This window comes from Rhinopithecus roxellana, chromosome 8, assembly GCF_007565055.1.
Source record: "Rhinopithecus roxellana isolate Shanxi Qingling chromosome 8, ASM756505v1, whole genome shotgun sequence".
Classification (NCBI taxonomy): Eukaryota; Metazoa; Chordata; class Mammalia; order Primates; family Cercopithecidae; genus Rhinopithecus; species Rhinopithecus roxellana.
Window position 1 is genome coordinate 25,474,316 of NC_044556.1, and position 19,020 is coordinate 25,493,335.

The 19,020-nt window shown below is 35.7% G+C and overlaps 1 protein-coding gene across 4 annotated transcripts in view; it reads right to left on the reverse strand.

Annotated features, from left to right (window-relative positions):
* Positions 1-19,020, reverse strand: part of DPYD (dihydropyrimidine dehydrogenase) — a 902,287-nt gene that overhangs the window by 167,080 nt on the left and 716,187 nt on the right. For all 4 annotated transcript variants that reach the window (XM_030935823.1, XM_030935822.1, XM_030935821.1 and 1 more), the window contains one exon: positions 7,914-8,056. In XM_030935823.1, the coding sequence (XP_030791683.1) occupies positions 7,914-8,056 (143 nt within the window). The remainder of the gene's footprint in view (positions 1-7,913; positions 8,057-19,020) is intronic.

Sequence of the window (19,020 nt, forward strand, 5' to 3'; positions counted from 1 at the left end):
AGAATGGAAGAAAGATGGAAATACATATTCTCTACCCTCCATTGAACTACCAAACTAAAACAATAAATTCGAATATTTCCCACCTTATGACCATTCTAAGTATATATATCTTAATACTGATTTTAGTTCATATTTTAGCTAATATTGGTTAAAAAACATGTTCTGGCTGAGTTAAAAATTTGACTCAAGCTAATGGCAGAGCTGATAAATAATCTTTAAATTTCTACATTAGATTGCCAGTTCTCCAGGCAATAAATTCTCTTAGGTGTTTTTTAGCTGAAAATGTCTTGATTTCCTCTTCATTTCTGAAGTAAAAGCCTATGTGTGAAACTTTACATTTTTAACAAAATCATTTGTGAACCAATATTTTAATAGCTAGAAAGTCTCTGGGCTATTCCCAGCTAGAGCTAAAGAGGTAATGATTTTTTATACCATGTGAATCCTTTTATCCCCTCTTCACAATTCTGGTAAAAACAGAACAAAACAAAACAAAACACCCATAACCAAGCACATTCATTTAACAAATTCATTCAACCAAAATTTACTATGTTTCTGCTACACACCAAGCAGTCAATATATGGTGTAACCAATGGCTTATGATGGGGCCTGGCATAAAAAGATAAATTTAGGCAAACAGATATCCTCTCTTAGCAGTCTGAGCTATACCCAAAAGAATATAAATCATTCCATTATAAAGACACATGTATACGTATGTTCATTGCAGCACCATTCACAATAGCAAAGACACGGAAGCAACCTAAATGCCCATCAATGATAGACTGCATAAAGAAAATATGGTACATGCACACCATGGAATACTATTCAGCCATAAACAACAACGAGATCGTGTCATTTGCAGGAGGGAGCTGGAGGCCATTATCCTTAGCAAAGTTATACAGGAACAGACAACCAAATGCTGCATATTCTCACTTAGAAGTGGAAGCTAAATGATGAGAACACATGAACACATAGAGGGGAATGACATACTGAGGCCTATCAGAGGGTGAAGGATGGGAAGAGGGAGAGGATCAAGAAAAATAACTAATGGGTACTAGGCTTAATACTTGGGTGATAAAATAATCTCTACAACAAATCCCATGCTACAAGTTTACCTATGTAGCAAACCTGCCCACATACCCTGAACTTAAAATAAAAGTTAAAAAAAAGAAATCCAAGTCAACAGACAGTAAGCTAGTGAGACATGTCACAGAGAAATGAGAGCTAAAAGGCTACAATGTGGAGTGGGTCAAAGGGTCATGACAGCTATGTGAAAGAAGCTCAGAGGAGGCAAGAGTAAGTCATGGAGAGAATAAGAGTGGACAGAATTTAAGTATCTTCTGAAGAAGAAATAACATGGCCCACAAAAGAGAGACGGCAAAGGTCTTGCCCCAGAACTGTCTCACTGGTTCTTGCAGTTCCAGTTCCAGGGTCCTTTCATGTACAGAATACAACAGGCTTCATGTGCATAGTCAGTGAGTTTCTGATTTTCCATTTAAGGGGAGCCTAAGTAGAAGCTGACATTTCAGTAATTATCTCACCATTCATTTCTATGAGGACACATGGTACTCTATGTAAATTTACATATGAGGCTCTGCATCCTGAGTACACATCTACACGCAGGACATACAACTCTCCTTTAGTTTTCTATGATTGCACATTTCTTCTCTTCAGAGCATCTTGACTCTAAGAGGTAAGCTACAGTCTGAACAAGTAAGCTTTGAGTGGGCATGGAAGACTTGTGTATTACTAATATTTTCGTCTTACAGATTCTGTGAGGGAAGACAGGCCATGTGTCTAGTTGGAAGAGTATTTGTTTTGTGGCTGTGAAACTCTAGATGGGAATTCTGGCTCCATTGCTAGTCATGTGACTTCAGTCTGTTCTCATGCTGCTAAATAAAGACATACACGAGACTGGGTAATTTGTAAAGGAAAGAGGTCTAATTGACTCACAGTTCCACATGGCTGGGGAGGCCTCACAATAACGTGGAAGACAAATGGGGAGCAAAGTCTCGTCTTACATGGTGGCAGGCAAGAGAGCATCTGCAGGGAAACTCCCCTTTATAAAACCACCAGATCTTATGAGGCTTATTCACTATCAGGAAAGCACAGGAAAGACCTGACCCCATAATTCAACTGCCTCCCACCAGGTCCCTCCCACAATATGTGCAAATTATTACAATTCAAGGTTAGATTTGGGTGGGGACACAGAGCCAAGCCATATCCACCACTTTTATCCACCAATCCTTAGTTGATGTCAATTAAAAAATATATATTTAAAAATTTCACTCTCAAATAGGTTGTGGAAATACAGTATGTAGCAGCAGTTACTAGCAGCACATGGTAGACAGCCAATAATCTTTACTTCCATGCATGACTTGCCCATGGTCACACCTGAGCATGAGCAAGAGTCTCTTCTGAAATCCACTCATAACTCAATTGTATCCTTCAGCCCAAGCATTTTTACACGTTCATGAAAATAAATTCAGGTGATATTCAAGCCTGGATACTCTTATCTTCCAGATTCTTTTTGAAGACACTGCTCCATATTCTTCCTTCCTTCTTGATATCCTAAGGTGCCTTTTATCATTTCCTTTCTTCTGAAAAAGCTTCCTTTAGCCATTCTTTCAGTTAAGGATTCCTGGCAATACACTCTGTTTGTTTTTCTTCAGCTGAGAATGTCTTGATTTCCAGTTTATTTCTGAAGGATACAGGATTTTGAGCTGACAGTTCTTGTTTTAGAATTTGAAAAATGTCCCACTTCCTTCCAGACTCCGCGGCTTGTGATGAGAAATCCACTGTCATTAGAATTGTTTGTCACCAATAAGTAAGGTGTCACCTTTCTCTTGCTGCTGTCGAGGTTTTATCTTTTTCTTCAGTTTTCAGAAATTTGACTATGATGGATTTTGGTATGGATTTCTCTGAAGCTGCCCTCTTTGGAAGTTTACCTTAACTTCTTGAATCTGCAGGTTTATGTCTTTTGCAAAAATTGGAATATTTTCAGCCATTTTTTTTTCCCTTTCCTACCTTTTTCACCTCTCCTCTGGGACTCTAAGGACATTAATGTTACATCTTTTGTTATAGTCCCACAGTTCCCTGAGGGCTGTTTTCATTCTTTTCTTCAGTCTTCTTTTTCTCTGTTTTTCACATGGGTCAATTTCTATTGCTCTGTCTTCTAGTTCCGTGATTCCTGATTCTTTCTTTCTTTCTTTTTTCTTTTTTTATTTTATTATACTTTAAGTTCTAGGGTACATGTGCATAACGTGCAGGTTTGTTACATATGTATACTTGTGCCATGTTGGTGTGCTGCACCCATCAACTCGTCAGCATCCATCAATTCATCATTTATATCAGGTATAACTCCCAATGCAATCCCTCCCCCTCCCCCCTCCCCATGATAGGCCCCGATGTGTGATGTTCCCTTTCCTGAGTCCAAGTGATGTCATTGTTCAGTTCCCACCTATGAGTGAGAACATGCGGTGTTTGGTTTTCTGTTCTTGTGATAGTTTGCTAAGAATGATGGTTTCCAGCTGCATCCGTGTCCCTACAAGGACGCAAACTCATCCTTTTTTATGGCTGCATAATATTCCATGGTGTATATGTGCCACATTTTCTTAATCCAGTCTGTCATAATTGGAAGTAAAGCACTCCTTAGCAAATGTACAAGAACAGAAATTATAACAAACTCTCTCTCAGACCACAGTGCAATCAAACTAGAACTCAGGACTAAGAAACTCAATCAAAACCGCTCAACTACATGGAAACTGAACAACCTGCTCCTGAATGACTACTGGGTACATAACGAAATGAAGGCAGAAATAAAGATGTTCTTTGAAACCAATGAGAACAAAGATACAACATACCAGAATCTCTGGGACACATTTAAAGCAGTGTGTAGAAGGAAATTTATAGCACTAAATGCCCACAAGAGAAAGCTGGAAAGATCTAAAATTGACACTCTAACATCACAATTAAAAGAACTGGAGAAGCAAGAGCAAACACATTCAAAAGCTAGCAGAAGGCAAGAAATAACTAAGATCAGAGCAGAACTGAAGGAGACAGAGACACAAAAAACCCTCCAAAAAATCAATGAATCCAGGAGTTGGTTTTTTGAAAAAATCAACAAAATTGACAGACCGCTAGCAAGACTAATAAAGAAGAAAAGAGAGAAGAATCAAATAGACGCAATAAAAAATGATAAAGGGGATATCACCACCGACCCCACAGAAATACAAACTACCATCAGATAATACTATAAACATCTCTACGCAAATCAACTAGAAAATCTAGAAGAAATGGATAATTTCCTGGACACTTACACTCTTCCAAGACTAAACCAGGAAGAAGTTGAATCCCTGAATAGACCAATAGCAGGCTCTGAAATTGAGGCAATAATTAATAGCCTACCAACCAAAAAAGTCCAGGACCAGATGGATTCACAGCTGAATTCTACCAGAGGTACAAGGAGGAGCTGGTACCATTCCTTCTGAAACTATTCCAATCAATAGAAAAAGAGGGAATCCTCCCTAACTCATTTTATGAGGCCAACATCATCCTGATACCAAAGCCTGGCAGAGACACAACACAAAAAAGAAAATTTTAGACCAATATCCCTGATGAACATTGATGCAAAAATCCTCAGTAAAATACTGGCAAACCGGATTCAGCAGCACATCAAAAAGCTTATTCACCATGATCAAGTGGGCTTCATCCCTGGGATGCAAGGCTGGTTCAACATTCGCAAATCAATAAACATAATCCAGCATATAAACAGAACCAAAGACAAGAACCACATGATTATCTCAATAGATGCAAGAAGGCTTTTAACAAAATTCAACAGCCTTTATGCTAAAAACGCTCAATAAATTCGGTATTGATGGAACGTACCTCAAAATAATAAGAGCTATTTATGACAAACCCACAGCTAATATCATACTGAATGGGCAAAAACTGGAAAAATTCCCTTTGAAAACTGGCATAAGATAGGGATGCCCTCTCTCACCACTCCTATTCAACATAGTGTTGGAAGTTGTGGCTAGGGCAATTAGGAAAGAGAAAGAAATCAAGGGTATCCAGTTAGGAAAAGAAGAAGTCAAATTGTCCCTGTTTGCAGATGACATGATTGTATATTTAGAAAACCCCATTGTCTCAGCCCAAAATCTCCTTAAGCTGATAAGCAACTTCAGCAAAGTCTCAGGATACAAAATTAATGTGCAAAAATCACAAGCATTCTTATACACCAGTAACAGACAAACAGAGAGCCAAATCATGAATGAACTTCCATTCACAATTGCTTCAAAGAGAATAAAATACCTAGGAATCCAACTTACAAGGGATGTAAAGGACCTCTTCAAGGAGAACTACAAACCACTGCTCAGTGAAATAAAAGAGGACACTAACAAATGGAAGAACATACCATGCTCATGGATAGGAAGAATCAATATCTTTTTTTTTTTTTTTTGAGACGGAGTCTCGCTCTGTCGCTCAGGCTGGAGTGTGGTGGCGCCATCTCAGCTCATTGCAAGCTCCGCCTCCCGGGTTCGCGTCATTCTCCTGCCTCAGCCTTCGGAGTAGCTCGGACTACAGGCGCCCGCCACCAGCCCGGCTAATTTTTTGTATTTTTAATAGAGACGGGGCTTCACCGTGTTTGCCAGGATGGTCTTAATCTCCTGACCTCGTGATCCGCCCGCCTCGGCCTCCCAAAGTGCTGGGATTACAGGCGTGAGCCACCGCGTCCGGCCCCCTGATTCTTTCTTATGTTCTCTCATTTTACTATTGAACACATCAATTGAGTTTTGTATTTAAGTGACTGCATTTTTAAGTCCAAAATTTGCATCTGTATATCTTCTACTACTTTGATGAGACTTTCTGTTGTTTCATTTGTTTCAGTCAGACTTGTAGTTGCTTAATGCAATTTTATAATGGAGGCTTTAAGATTTCTGCCAGATAATTATAGTATCTCTGTTATGTTAATGTGGGCATCTATCAATTCTTTTTTAAGATCCAGCTTGAGGTTTTCCTGGGTCTTGGTATGATGAGTAATTTTTAATTGAAATCTTGACAATTTTGGTATAATATTAAGAGACGCTTGATCTTACTTAAACTTTCTGTTTCTGCTAGCCTTCCTTGGTGTCAATCTGGCAGGGGAAGTGGAGAACGCCACCTCCTTAATGCCAGACAGAAGCCCAGGTATCTTACTTGGCTTTCTTGGACACCCGAGGGGCATGGCTTCTGGTTACTGCTGGAAGGAGGTGAGAATTCTGGCTCTCCAGTAAGCCTGCACTGATACACCCCTGGCTGAGAGGTGCAGGCACGCCTTGTTGCTGCTCCCTAGTTGGCCTTCACTGACACCGTAAGAAGGAGGAAAGGAGAGTGGCCTTATTACCACATGGTGGTGATGAAGGTCCCGAGTCTCTACTAGACCTCCTCTACTACTACTGCAGAAGGGAGGAGGAGGGACACCTCATTACTCTCCGGTGAGGGGAGAAGTCCAGGCTTCTGACATGGGATGGGGGTGAGGGCTCATTTTTCCCCAGTGGGGATGTGAGACTGCTTGGCAAGGGTGGACATCTAAGATCTCTACTTGTCCTTTGCTTGCATGGATGGGTGTAGGGATGGAATATTTATCTGTGGTGTTGGGTGAAGTAGAGGATTTATGTCTAAAAGTTTTCTCTCTTGCTAGGCTGCCCCTTTCCTGGTTCTTTGGTTAGAGAGAGCAGGCTTTTTGTCTGTGCCTATTGTTGTTTCTGGGTTGTTGGGCTTCTTTGGCTCCAAGTGTGAGATATGTGATGAAAAAAGTCCCAGGTAACCCACCACTGTATTGTTTCTTGGGTCTTGAGATCCCTAGCCAATCTGCCTTCTCTCCACCTTTCAGTCTTCTTATATGAGTTTCATATATAAGGGTCTTTAGTTGTATATTGTGGGAGGCATAGAGAAAAGTAAATCTATTCCATCTTCTTGGAAGCAAAAGTCTGCCTCCATTAGCTTTCTAATGCATAGTATTTCCACCTTAGATTGTAGGTATTTCATAGGACAATGTTAATTCTGATTGTCAAATTAGCAACATGAACTCTTTACACTCGACTCTTTTGCCAGAGAATATGTGATGCTAAACTTTCTGCTTTCCAATTACCATCAATGCTAAGTAGTGAGAAGTCATTATTAATGGAGTATTACCAGAGAGTTCACAGTCTAGTCATATAAAAAGTTTTGTCCGTAGGTCAATTCAGGCTACAAAACCTGAATGAGAAATTCTTATGCTAAAATGTGCTAATAGTACTAAGCCCATGTTGAGCAACATTATTTTTAAAAAGTATATGAATAATTGTTAAAGTCTAATTTTTATTATTTTAGGGGTGTTATTAAGAGTACAATTCACTACATCTCACAGCATCCCTTTAAGAGGACAAGGGAAGAAAGAAGTTCCCTCAGCTTTGTACTACAAGAAGCTGAACAACCAATTTATTTTAATATTTTAAAAGTTATAAAGCCAATAATTTCCTTCTTTGGCTGTCAGAAAACTCAGGATCAAATTCGGTAATGACATAGATTTTCGTGCCCTTGATTTCATTTTGTTTTTCAACTGAGATTTTACTTTTACCCAGATTTCCTCATGTGTTGTTTTTCCAGTAGGACAGTATGCATTTGGGTACCTGATCTCATTTATTTCAGAAACACATGGGCAAATAAATATATTAGAAAAACACAGTGGGTTCATAAGCCCTCAACAGGACAGGAAATAAACCTCAGGTCTCTTCTTAACTCATCAGAGGAACTTAATACATGCTGCCATTTTGATCCCAAATGTCCTCCTTTTCAAGAGGCCCAAAAAAGAATCTATTTTTTTTTTGGTCACATAACTTACATTGTATTTGTGAGATGGAGACTTTTAAAAGGGACAGACAAACAATGATTACCTGGAGGACTGAAGCACCACTATGGAGAAACTGAAGACCACTTTCAGCAGAGTCAATTCCACCAGTAGCCAAAATGGGAAATCCAGGCAGAGCACGAGCAATGGAGGTCACAGCTCTCAAAGCAATAGGTCTGATTGCTGTCCCTACACAAAATCAGGATAATCAATGGTTAGCACACTGACCACTTGAGTATACTGTCTTATATTACTTCTATTACTATCATGTGATGACGGTGTCATACCGGACAAATTTCAAATTACTTTATCTCTGTTTAAGATATGTACATATGTAGTGTATGAATGCTATGTTTTAAGGCATGTTAATTTGTCAATGGATTTTTTTTTTAATTTTAAGGACTTTGATACTAATATTGAATTTAGACATGTTATCCAAGTAGGTGTAGCAAACACAGAATTCTCTATGCATGCATATTATATGCATATTACATTTTGATATACAGTAATGTGTAAAAGACTGCATAGAACATTTGAGCATTGGTGGCTCACACCTGTAATCCCAGCACTCTGGGAGGCCGAGGTGGGTGGATCACCTGAGGTCAGGAGTTTGAGACCAGCCTGGCCAACATGGCGAAATCCTATCACTACTAAAAATACAAAAACAAAAATTAGCCAGGTGTGGTGGCAGGCGCCTGTAATCCCAGTTAGCTGGCAGGCTGAGGCAGGAGAACTGCTTGAATCCAGGAGGCAGAGGTTGCAGTGAGCCGAGATCACACCACTGCACTCCAGCCTGGGTGACAGAGTGAGACTCTGTCTCAAAAACAAACAAACAAGAAACAACAAGGAACAGCAGATTTTGAAAAGAAAAACAATCACATATAGTGCATCAATAGACATACAGCTATGTTATGTTTCTGCAGAGTACTAAGCAGCTGTTGTGAACATAGACTCTGTAAAAAAATGCAAGGTGCTGATGAACTTACAGATTCCATGCTGCTTTTTATATGTACTTCCCATAATTTGAAAAAAAATAGGGAGTCTAATTCAATTTTTCACATATTAGAAAGTTTTAAGTTAAAGAGAATTTACTAGAATCCAGTAATTAGAGTGTTTGCATTTAGTATTTAAATATTTAATTAGCCAGACATTACCAGTATATTATTCCCTAATAGTAATAAAAATTGTATGGATGGAAGGAATACTTTGGGGCTATTTTTTAAATGAATATATTGTACTAAAGCTACTTTGAATTCTCAAATGTTAAACATCCCAGAGTACATTGATGCTTTCATAATAAAGGAATATAATTTGATATTCCTGGTGTTCCCTTATAAGTCAGGGGTCCTTTAAGCATTTTCTGAACTAAAGACAGTTCAATTTATGCAAGAATATGACATTGCCTTAAACCAGGGCTCCACAAACACCATAACCAAACAACTGGTTCAGCCTCATGTGGTGAGTTCTTTGTCATCACCTCCGCCACCACTAGTCAAGCAACATCAATATGTATTTACTGGAGTGCTTACTCTGAGGTATCACACACAGCTTTCCTTTAAAAACTGGCCAGAACTTTAAATTAAATTAATGGCTCAAGCCTGTAATCCCAGCACTTTGGGAGGCCGAGACGGGCGGATCACGAGGTCAGGAGATCGAGACCATCCTGGCTAATATGGTGAAACCCCGTCTCTACTAAAAAAATACAAAAAACTAGCCGGGCGAGGTGGCGGGCGCCTGTAGTCCCAGCTACTCGGGAGGCTGAGGCAGGAGAATGGCGTAAACCCGGCAGACGGAGCTTGCAGTGAGCTGAGATCCGGCCACTGCACTCCAGCCTGGGCGACAGAGCGAGACTCCGTTTCAAAAAAAAAAAAAAATTAAATTTAAAAAATAAAATAAAATAATTAAATAAGAAAAGAAACAAAAAGTTAAAAAAAACAAGCTTTCAATCTGAAAGGGCTAGATACCACATGATTCCAACGATATGACATTCTGGAAAAGGAAAAACTGTGGAGACAGTGAAAATATCAGTGGTTGTAAGGAGTGAACGGGAGGGATAAACAGGCAGAGCAAAGAGGATTTTTAGGACAGTGAAAATACTGTATATACTATAATGGTGGATGCATGTTGTTATACATTTACACACACAAAAAAACCCACTTAGAGAATGTATCTGTTACACGCGTAGAATGCACAACACCAAATGTGAAACCTATTGTAAAGTTTGGACTTTGGGTAATTAGGCTGTATGTGTCAATGCAAGTTCATCGATTGTAACAAATGTATCACTCTAGTGGGGAATGTTGATAATGAAGGAGGTCATGCATGTGTTGGAGCCGTGGATATACTGAATATCTGTGTCCTTTCTTCTCAATTTTTCTGTGAACCTAAACTGCTCTAAAAAAGAAAGTCTAAAAAAGAGGCTGGGAGTGGTGGCTCACACCTGTAATCCTAGCACTTTGGGAGGCCAAGGCAGATGGATCACCTGAGATCAGGAGTTTGAGACCAGCCTGGCCAAGATGGTGAAGCCCCATCTCTACTAAAAAATACAAAAATTATCTGGACGTGGTGGCACGCACCTGTAATCCTAGCTACCCGGGAGGCTGAGGCAGGAGAATTGCTGGAACCCAGGAGGCAGAGGCTGCAGTGAGCTGAGATCGCGCGCCACTGCACTCCAGCCTGGGCAACAAGAGCAAGACTCCGTCTCAAAAAAAAAATAAAATAAATAAAATAAAATAAAATATAGGTGGGTTTCTTTTTATCCTGTTCATATCTGTTTCAGATAAAATTGAACCTTTTCACGACTAATGCTTTTGTACTCAACACAAAAATATTTGTGGAAATGTCTACTTGTGGCTCCCACACCTAAAACATCTTCCTCTACATATTACCATAGTATTTCTTAGTTAGGAATATTGAGTACTGACACTTCAAAATTCATAACAGACATTTTGAATACAAAGTGTTAAGTTGGGCAAATTAGAAAATGGACATTAAGATTCTAATTCTATATTATCTATCAGTGATTCCTCACAGTTTTTATGTTTTAACCATAAAAAGGCTAATAGTGCACAGAATTTATAGTAAGAATACAAAACGCACATATGTATATACGCATCTTTAGTTATACTAAAAAATCTACATAACAATAAAATTTAAAGGAAGGCATTTTTAAAGAAATCTATAACAAACTTTTTGATAGACACACAGCTGTCTCTGCACAATATAACTGACACAGTCAATACATATTAATCCAATGGCTTCTTTACATACACACTACTTTGAAGTAATAAAGAAATATTGTTTTTTCCCCCTTATTTAGTTGACCCAAGAGAGTAAATTTGAGCAAAGTAGATAAATAATTTATTTCTACCTCCACTGTTAGAAGACTATCATTAACAGTAAGGGGTAAAATTTCAAAGTGGTATACAGGGATTTGGCCACATATTCCAATTGATACTAATGGACATAAAATGGCAACACAGCTTTGAAAAATCAACCAGTGACACTTAAAGGGCAACATTACTACACAGGTGTTAAAAAAATCAGCAAATTCTTATTGCCATTTGAAGATGTTCAATTAGGTCAATAAGACATTTTCTAATTTATGTTTTTATTCCTTTCTAAGGATTTTTATAATGTACCTAATGAACAGAAAAACATTTCAAAAATAAAAGTATTTTTTTAAATTTAAGAGTAACTATGTTCTCTGAGGAAATGAGATCCGAAAAAATGAAGAAATGATCTCTCTGTTGCTGGACTATAGTAAAGTCAGTTTTTATTTCCATTATAAACCCAATTTGATTTTTATAGCTCAACTGATTTAATATGAAATATAATCTACCTGCTCTCAGCATTTTTATGGGGAATAGGTTTTAAGAATGACTTCACCCACTAAGAATGGTTTCTAGAAAGAAATTGAAGGTATATAAAAAGATCTTTCTAAATTGTTATACAGAATTAATTTTTAGTTTTAAAATGACAAATGAAATAATAATAGGTTCAAGATAAAAATAAAACTTTTGGTTTAAAAGAAAATACATATATCAATGCCATACAAAATTGTACATATGCCAATGAAAATCATAAAGACTTCCTGAATTACAATTATCGAGATAAAGGTCTTTTAAAATTCTGTCACTGCTACAGCCATTAATGATTTTAGACCAAAGACTAGGGAGGAAGAAGCCAGTGTGAGAAGTTCAAGGAATGTGTATATGGGCTCTATCCTTAAGGAAACAACAAGGTTTAAATCAAGAAATTGAAATCCTATACACTTAAATGAACTAATAGGTAACATGCAATTTAAATTAAGCCCTCATCTACATGGGGTGGCCAGTTGAACCTAATGGGGAATTCAGTTACATCAAGTCATTCTGCTTCAACTGTGTGGAAGTCTCCAATAAAAATCAAGCCATTCTGAGTTCCTACGTTTTGAAACAAGCTGCAGGTTCAAACAAACAAACAAAAAATGAACTGGACTTATGAGTTGCAACATTGCTACCAAGAACTTTGATTTGCATTATGTGGCTCTCCTGGTGGACTAGACTGAACTGTAACTTTTGGTCTCTAATCAATCTAGGCCCTCCATGTAGTCATAATTTAAAATACAAATCAGTGTGTTGAATTCACAGATTGTCTTAGATAAACTATACAGAACATTTTTGGATTGATTCATGTTTTAGAAAAACATTTTAGTAATCCAGAGATTTTGAATTGTTAATCAATCTGATTTTGGTGAAAAGTATTTTTCTTAAGAAAATGAACTCTTGTTTGTCAGATATCATTTTAAATACAATTTCAGAAACGCTATCATTGGCTATAGTATTATATATTGATATGTGTGTATTAATGTATTATGACAATCAGGTTTCTTACTCAGTCTTCATTTATCCATTCATCTGTCTATCCACAAAATATTTTTTAAGCACCTATGGCTTTTTTTTTCCTGGTTCATCAGTTTGTGTCCTAACTATATATCTACGCTTGACTCACAAAACACCAGGTCTTACTGTTGTAGTAGGTTATTTCAAGGTAATAATTTGAATCCAGTTATTCATTCTCTACCAGTATTCCATTAGAAACAATTCACATTTGTTAGAACATTATACATTTTATAAATACTGTTAATATGAATTCTATCCAGAAGGCAATTTGAGGATGAACTAGCTACCAACATCAGACAGACAACTGGGTCAACTGCTGAGGTTCAAATCTTAAGTTCCATTTATAAGCTGTGTGACTTTGTGAAACATTTTAAATCTCACTGAATCTCAATTTTGTCATCTATAAAATAATAAAAATTATAAGTAACATCTTCATAGAACTGTTTTGAAGAATAAGTTATATAATATATAAAAGGCCATTTATTATTATTATTATAATAAAATTATTAAAAGGCCATTTTTATTATTTTACATAATAAAAATTGCAGAAGTGTTTGCTGTTATAATTTGTACTACCCTCAAGGACAATTGCTTTCAGAGGCAGCATTTATGTAGTTTACTTTGACATTGCCTTCTGTGTTCTTGTGTGTTTAGTGATGTAATTAAAACCAATTTTTAAATTGGAGACAAAAGCATGATGCCTATGATGACAGAACTTTATCCTCTGAAACCTTAAGAGGACCACACACATCCCCTCCTTTTTCTCTTTTCCTAACAGCTGCCATTTAGCAGTGTCATAATGTTGAAGAAGATTACTTTGACTCCAAAGGAAAAAAGTCTCAAAGGCTGACATCAATATATTTAAGAATTTTTTTTTTTGAGAAGCAAAATGTACATGGATTTTAATGACAATATCTGAACTCAAGTTTATTGGTGAAAAGGAGGCAGAGATGTACTTCGCATGACAAAATCCTTGAAGAAAAAAGGATTTTTTAATGAGCAAGAGAGTATGGGACATATGCTAAATAACTGGAATTTTGAATAATTGAGTTTAATTCTGTTTGTTTTTTCCCCCCAATCATTTGACTCCTAGGACAGCGACTGTTACACAATTAATTGTTAGAACTAAGTCCACAATAAACTCCCTGATAATAGCTCTAGCTGGCAATAAAACAGAAATTGGGTTATAATACTCATTCGTGCTCACTGTGTATGCAAAAAGAAAATGTAGTTTTAATTTGCTTACATTAATTAAAATATAATGAATTAAGTGGATAACAAATTCATTAGAAATTGAACCTTGACTGTCTAATTGTTAATAGTTTTAGCATCAACCAGAAGAAAAAAAATTAGTAAATCAAGAATTTCAAGGATTTAGGAGGTGAGAGATTGATTTTTATAAACTATGTATAAATGAAGCACCAACAAATTTATGCTTTACTAAAACAAGTGTAAAATATTAATGAAGTTAATATACTAATAAATACATGAGACACAGCTATTTAAAAATAACATCTTTACACATGGATTAGAGTCCTCTGAGAATATTTGCATAATTCAACAAGAAACTGAAGTACTAAAAGGATCTAGGGTTATATGTAGAGATATGTAATTTAAAGAGAAGAAAGGGAAAAAATAAAGTTGATTATTTGATGTTATTTTAGTTTTTTTAGAAAAGCTAAAAATTTTCTTCTGAAAATATTTTAATTTTAGTTGAATTTTTCATATTTTCTCCAAGTCTTCATATCTTCATAGCTATGTTTATCTGCTTCATAATGCATTCAATATGTTCCTAGTGGATTCATATTAAATAACTCAGTACCTAGCATGTGCCAGGCATTTATTTTTAGCAAGAGAATCAATAATATTCACCAAAGAGAGCCATTCTCCATTCTGAAAGTGTCAGCTACTGTTAGTGGAATGAGAAGGATGACTCATTCATAGAGTGATTTCCACGTGCAGACACTGAGGCAGGGGTTTCATGTACACTGTGTACTTTAATTATAACTCTAAAGCTAGGCGCTGTCCTCTCTATTTTGTACATAAAGAAGGAGAAGCTCAAGCTGAATAAATAACTTGCCTAGTGTCACACAGTTTAAAAAGGATGTAATATGATTAAATATCAAGTCTCTGTGACATGAAAGTTCCCATTTTCAGTTATTATTGAGAAGTAACTATGCAGCAATTACGAAAAGGATCATCTTTGGATTGTTTTTGCCTAAGAAAACTAGTATCAGTAGGGCCTGATGCTATGAGAACACAGGATAAGTCCAACCAATTAGGTATAAATCTCAGACCATTTGCTTTATATAATTGTGGCTTTGACAAAGCAAGCTTCTCAACTGCCTAAAACACCGGTTTTCCCTAATTGAAAAACAGGGACATTAATACTAATAATATTCCAGGGAGTTGGGATGTATTAGATGATACAACTCATGGGAAGGACTTGGAACAGTGCCTAACTTATACTGTATATAAGCTAATATTAGTGTCAAAGCTAGAGAAAATTGATCAGAAAAATAAACATTCAGCTATAACCATATAAGGATAAACACTTAACTTTTAAGGGTTGTTAATATTTATTCCTAGATATAACATTTGGGGATCCTTTTGTAATCCATATGCTATTTCATTGGTTTTCAAATTATGAATATTCGTAGCTCGAGTCTATGCTAGTAAATGTGTGTATCTGTGTGAATAAATCTCTATTAGATTTTTAAGTGTGATTTGCAACGTGTGTGTGTGTGTGTGTGTGTCTGTGTATAATATATATATATTCTAAGTCTTTTTTGCAGAATCTGTTCTGTTAGTGCTTAGACAAAAAATTACATATACACTATGTTCCTGGAAGTATTATTTTCTGTAGCAAAATAGTGAAAAACAATCTAAAGGATCACGAGTAGTTACTCTATTAAATAAATTATAGTTTATCAATGTATGATATACTAGAAAATCTTTAAAATTGAGATGCAAATAGCTCTAATTTATAACGTTAAGAGTTAATCACAAGTAGCAGAGCAATATATATGGTATGGTACCATTGTTGGCAAAAAAGTACGTGATTACATTTATTATGTGTGCATGTAAATGCATATAATGTTGAATTTCATATTGTTCACAGGTATCATCTCTGGGAAAGGGGGTGAATCCCACAGTAAAGGCGTTGAAGACCTTTCAAGTATACATATATATACACATTTTTTATTGTTGGATTCTTTTTGATAAAACGGTGTTATAATTTACTTCTGTAGTAAAAATATCTATTTTTATAATGTCCCTAAAATTCACCTTACAAGAGTCATCAGAATATATGATGTGACATTTTTATATATGGGATATACAGTGATTCTATCCTCTGTACATTACAAAGAACGTGTTTGGTTCTGTGTCCAACATTTTAGATAAAAGATCTACAAACACAACAGAGTGAATAGGATGATCTTTCTTGATCTGTCTTTCTTACACACATATCATATACATCTATATGTATTAAAAGAAATCCTATAAACAGTCTCCAAATATTTGAAGGATAACCATGAAAAAAAAGGGCTTATCCTATGTAGAAAATTGGAATGAACATTTCAGCATACATGACTGATTTTATTATTCTTATTTTTATAATTAATTTATTGTAAATTCAGCAATGAGAGTAGCTACAATGGGACTTCCCTGTTCCTTGAATCTTGATGGCTACTTGACAGCAAGAGGCAACAGAAAGACTTCCCTGTACTACAGGAAATATTGGATTAGTTTTTCTCTTCCAATTCAAAATTTGGGGATACTATAACTTCTTCTTGGTAGTTTAAGAGCAATTTTACATGCTCTATAGTTTTCCAATAGATATCAGTGATTGACTTGGAAAAGAAGCAAGTATGAGTTACAATGAACTTTTAAGATTAAATATGTTAAATATAAATGCTCCTCTTTTGAATATTTTCTAAATGACAGGTACTTTCCTATTTATTTTTGCATACATTGTGCTGGTGACATTACTATGAAATAGGTATTTCTGTCTCTATTTTCATAGATGTGTAAACTGAGATTCAGTAGGGATAAATGTCGCATGCTCAAGATCACTCTGTTAGAAAGTGTGGGTCCAGTGTTTGAATCAGGCCTACCTGACTCCCAATACCATGCTCTTAACCACAATGCTATGCTGCTTCCTGATTTTAAATGTCTGGATATAAATTAAGCTTCAGAAAGAAGAGTTAATAATAATTATTATTATAATTAATAAAGATATATTATCCAGGTATGATAAAAGCATAAAAATTAGCATTATATAAACATAGGCATGATATTAATTGTTGGATAAAAATTAAATTAGAAGTACAATAGTTAGTAATTGCACAACCAGAGTAATCATATAGCCCAGTTTGCACAGGAGAACCCCAGTTTATTATACCCGTATTTATTTGTAATTACATGATGTAACAATAGCTATCTACCTTTGGTCTAAATTAAGTATCCCAGTTCAGATGATAAATTATAAAATCATACCAGCTATAACTAAAGATAATTATGTCCAAGAATAATAGGACAAAGACAATTACAGAAGCAAAGTGAAATTTGTTTTAGATCCAAAACCAAATTTACCAGGAGCTTAGAAACTCACTATACTGTCCAACACTCAAAAGATGGCACGAAGAGCTAAATGTCTTTAAATTTGTCACTAGAGAGAAAAATATACAGCATTTACTAGGCATAATTAGTCTATACGTATGTTCTTTCTATTTTCAACCTGTAGGTGGCCACCACAAGCTACACTTATTAAACAACTCATTAGTAGCATTTTCAATACTGTCATCTTCAGATAATTAGCAATTTATTTAAATAACCAATTTCTGTAGAAATAATTGCCATGAAATGCCCTGAACCTACTTTTTATAAACTATAATAAAAGTGTTAAGATAATCCCTGACATTTGCAAATGCCATTAGTTCACCTTTCCTTTTGATAGTGCTATGGCATTATGTTTAAACAATTACCCGATAACACAGCAGTTTAATGAAACAGTACAGTAAGCACATTCTTCAATATGGCCAGAAAGGACACTCAGATTTAGAAAGAAATCCAGTGTGCAGACATGTTTACCCAGAGGAAAAACACATCTAAAAGAAAAAGAATTACTGAATTAAGGACATTATTGCTATTTCCAAGTTGGTTTAGTTTCCATGGTAGAGGCCATAACATATGTACTCTCTTTGGAAACAAGAGAGTTTCTACAAATTGATTCATGTGATAGGCTGGTGTAAACTATAATCATATATATCTACGAATATGTATAATACCTTCATTGTATTATTTGCTCTATAACCTTGATGCAGGAACAAGTAGTAAATTTTTCTTACTATCAATCTTAAATGTGTTTTTACTTTAAAAATCGTGTGCACTTTCAAAGTAGAGTTATTGAGGAAACGCATAAATGGTTTTACATCGCGGTTAGTATTTATCATTTAAAATAGACCAGAGTTCTAACTCAGTTTCTTCCTTGCTATTCAGTTCCTTATACTACTAAGATCCATTGATGTGGGATTATACAGTGTGTCTTGGTTGCGAGTAGTAAAACTATTTGAAACCTTTATAATTTTTAAGCTGTTGTCCACTTCATAAGGAAAAATGAAATTAGAATTCAAAGCCAGTGGCAATATTATTTTTATGGTTAGACTGAAATAACTTGAGAACCTATTAAGTACCAGTTGCTCTGCTAAATTATTCCCTCGTTATTTATATCCTCACAACATCATTACAAGTCACATATACATTATCTCCATTTTACAGACAAGGAAATTCAGGCTCAGGGAATTAAATAGTGTGTGCATGTAAGAAAGGCAGGGCTGCATGGTTAAATAATGCATTACAACAATAAAATAATTAGTCTACAATATCGCCATAAAATTCATTGCTGGGTTTGAATATGAGGGTTTTTCTTTATTTCCAGATTAACACATGCCTCAGTATCTCCAAATAAGAGCTTCTGGCAATGCTTTTTGCCTACAAATTCAAAGGTTTACCTATAAGTATAAATAGAAGAACTATTAAAAAAAGACATATTTCCCCAGTCAGGAAATTATTCTCACCTATGACAGACTTAGTGGACTTGAAGTAACATTTCTCATGTGATTATGCTTAAGGATGTCCAGAGCAAATGTTACACAGCATAAAAACTCACCATTCTATGTGTTTTCAAAAATGATTATTTGCGTAGAAGAAAGAGGAAGATTATAATGACAATGATAATGCTGAGGACCACAGTTTCATTTTACTCTT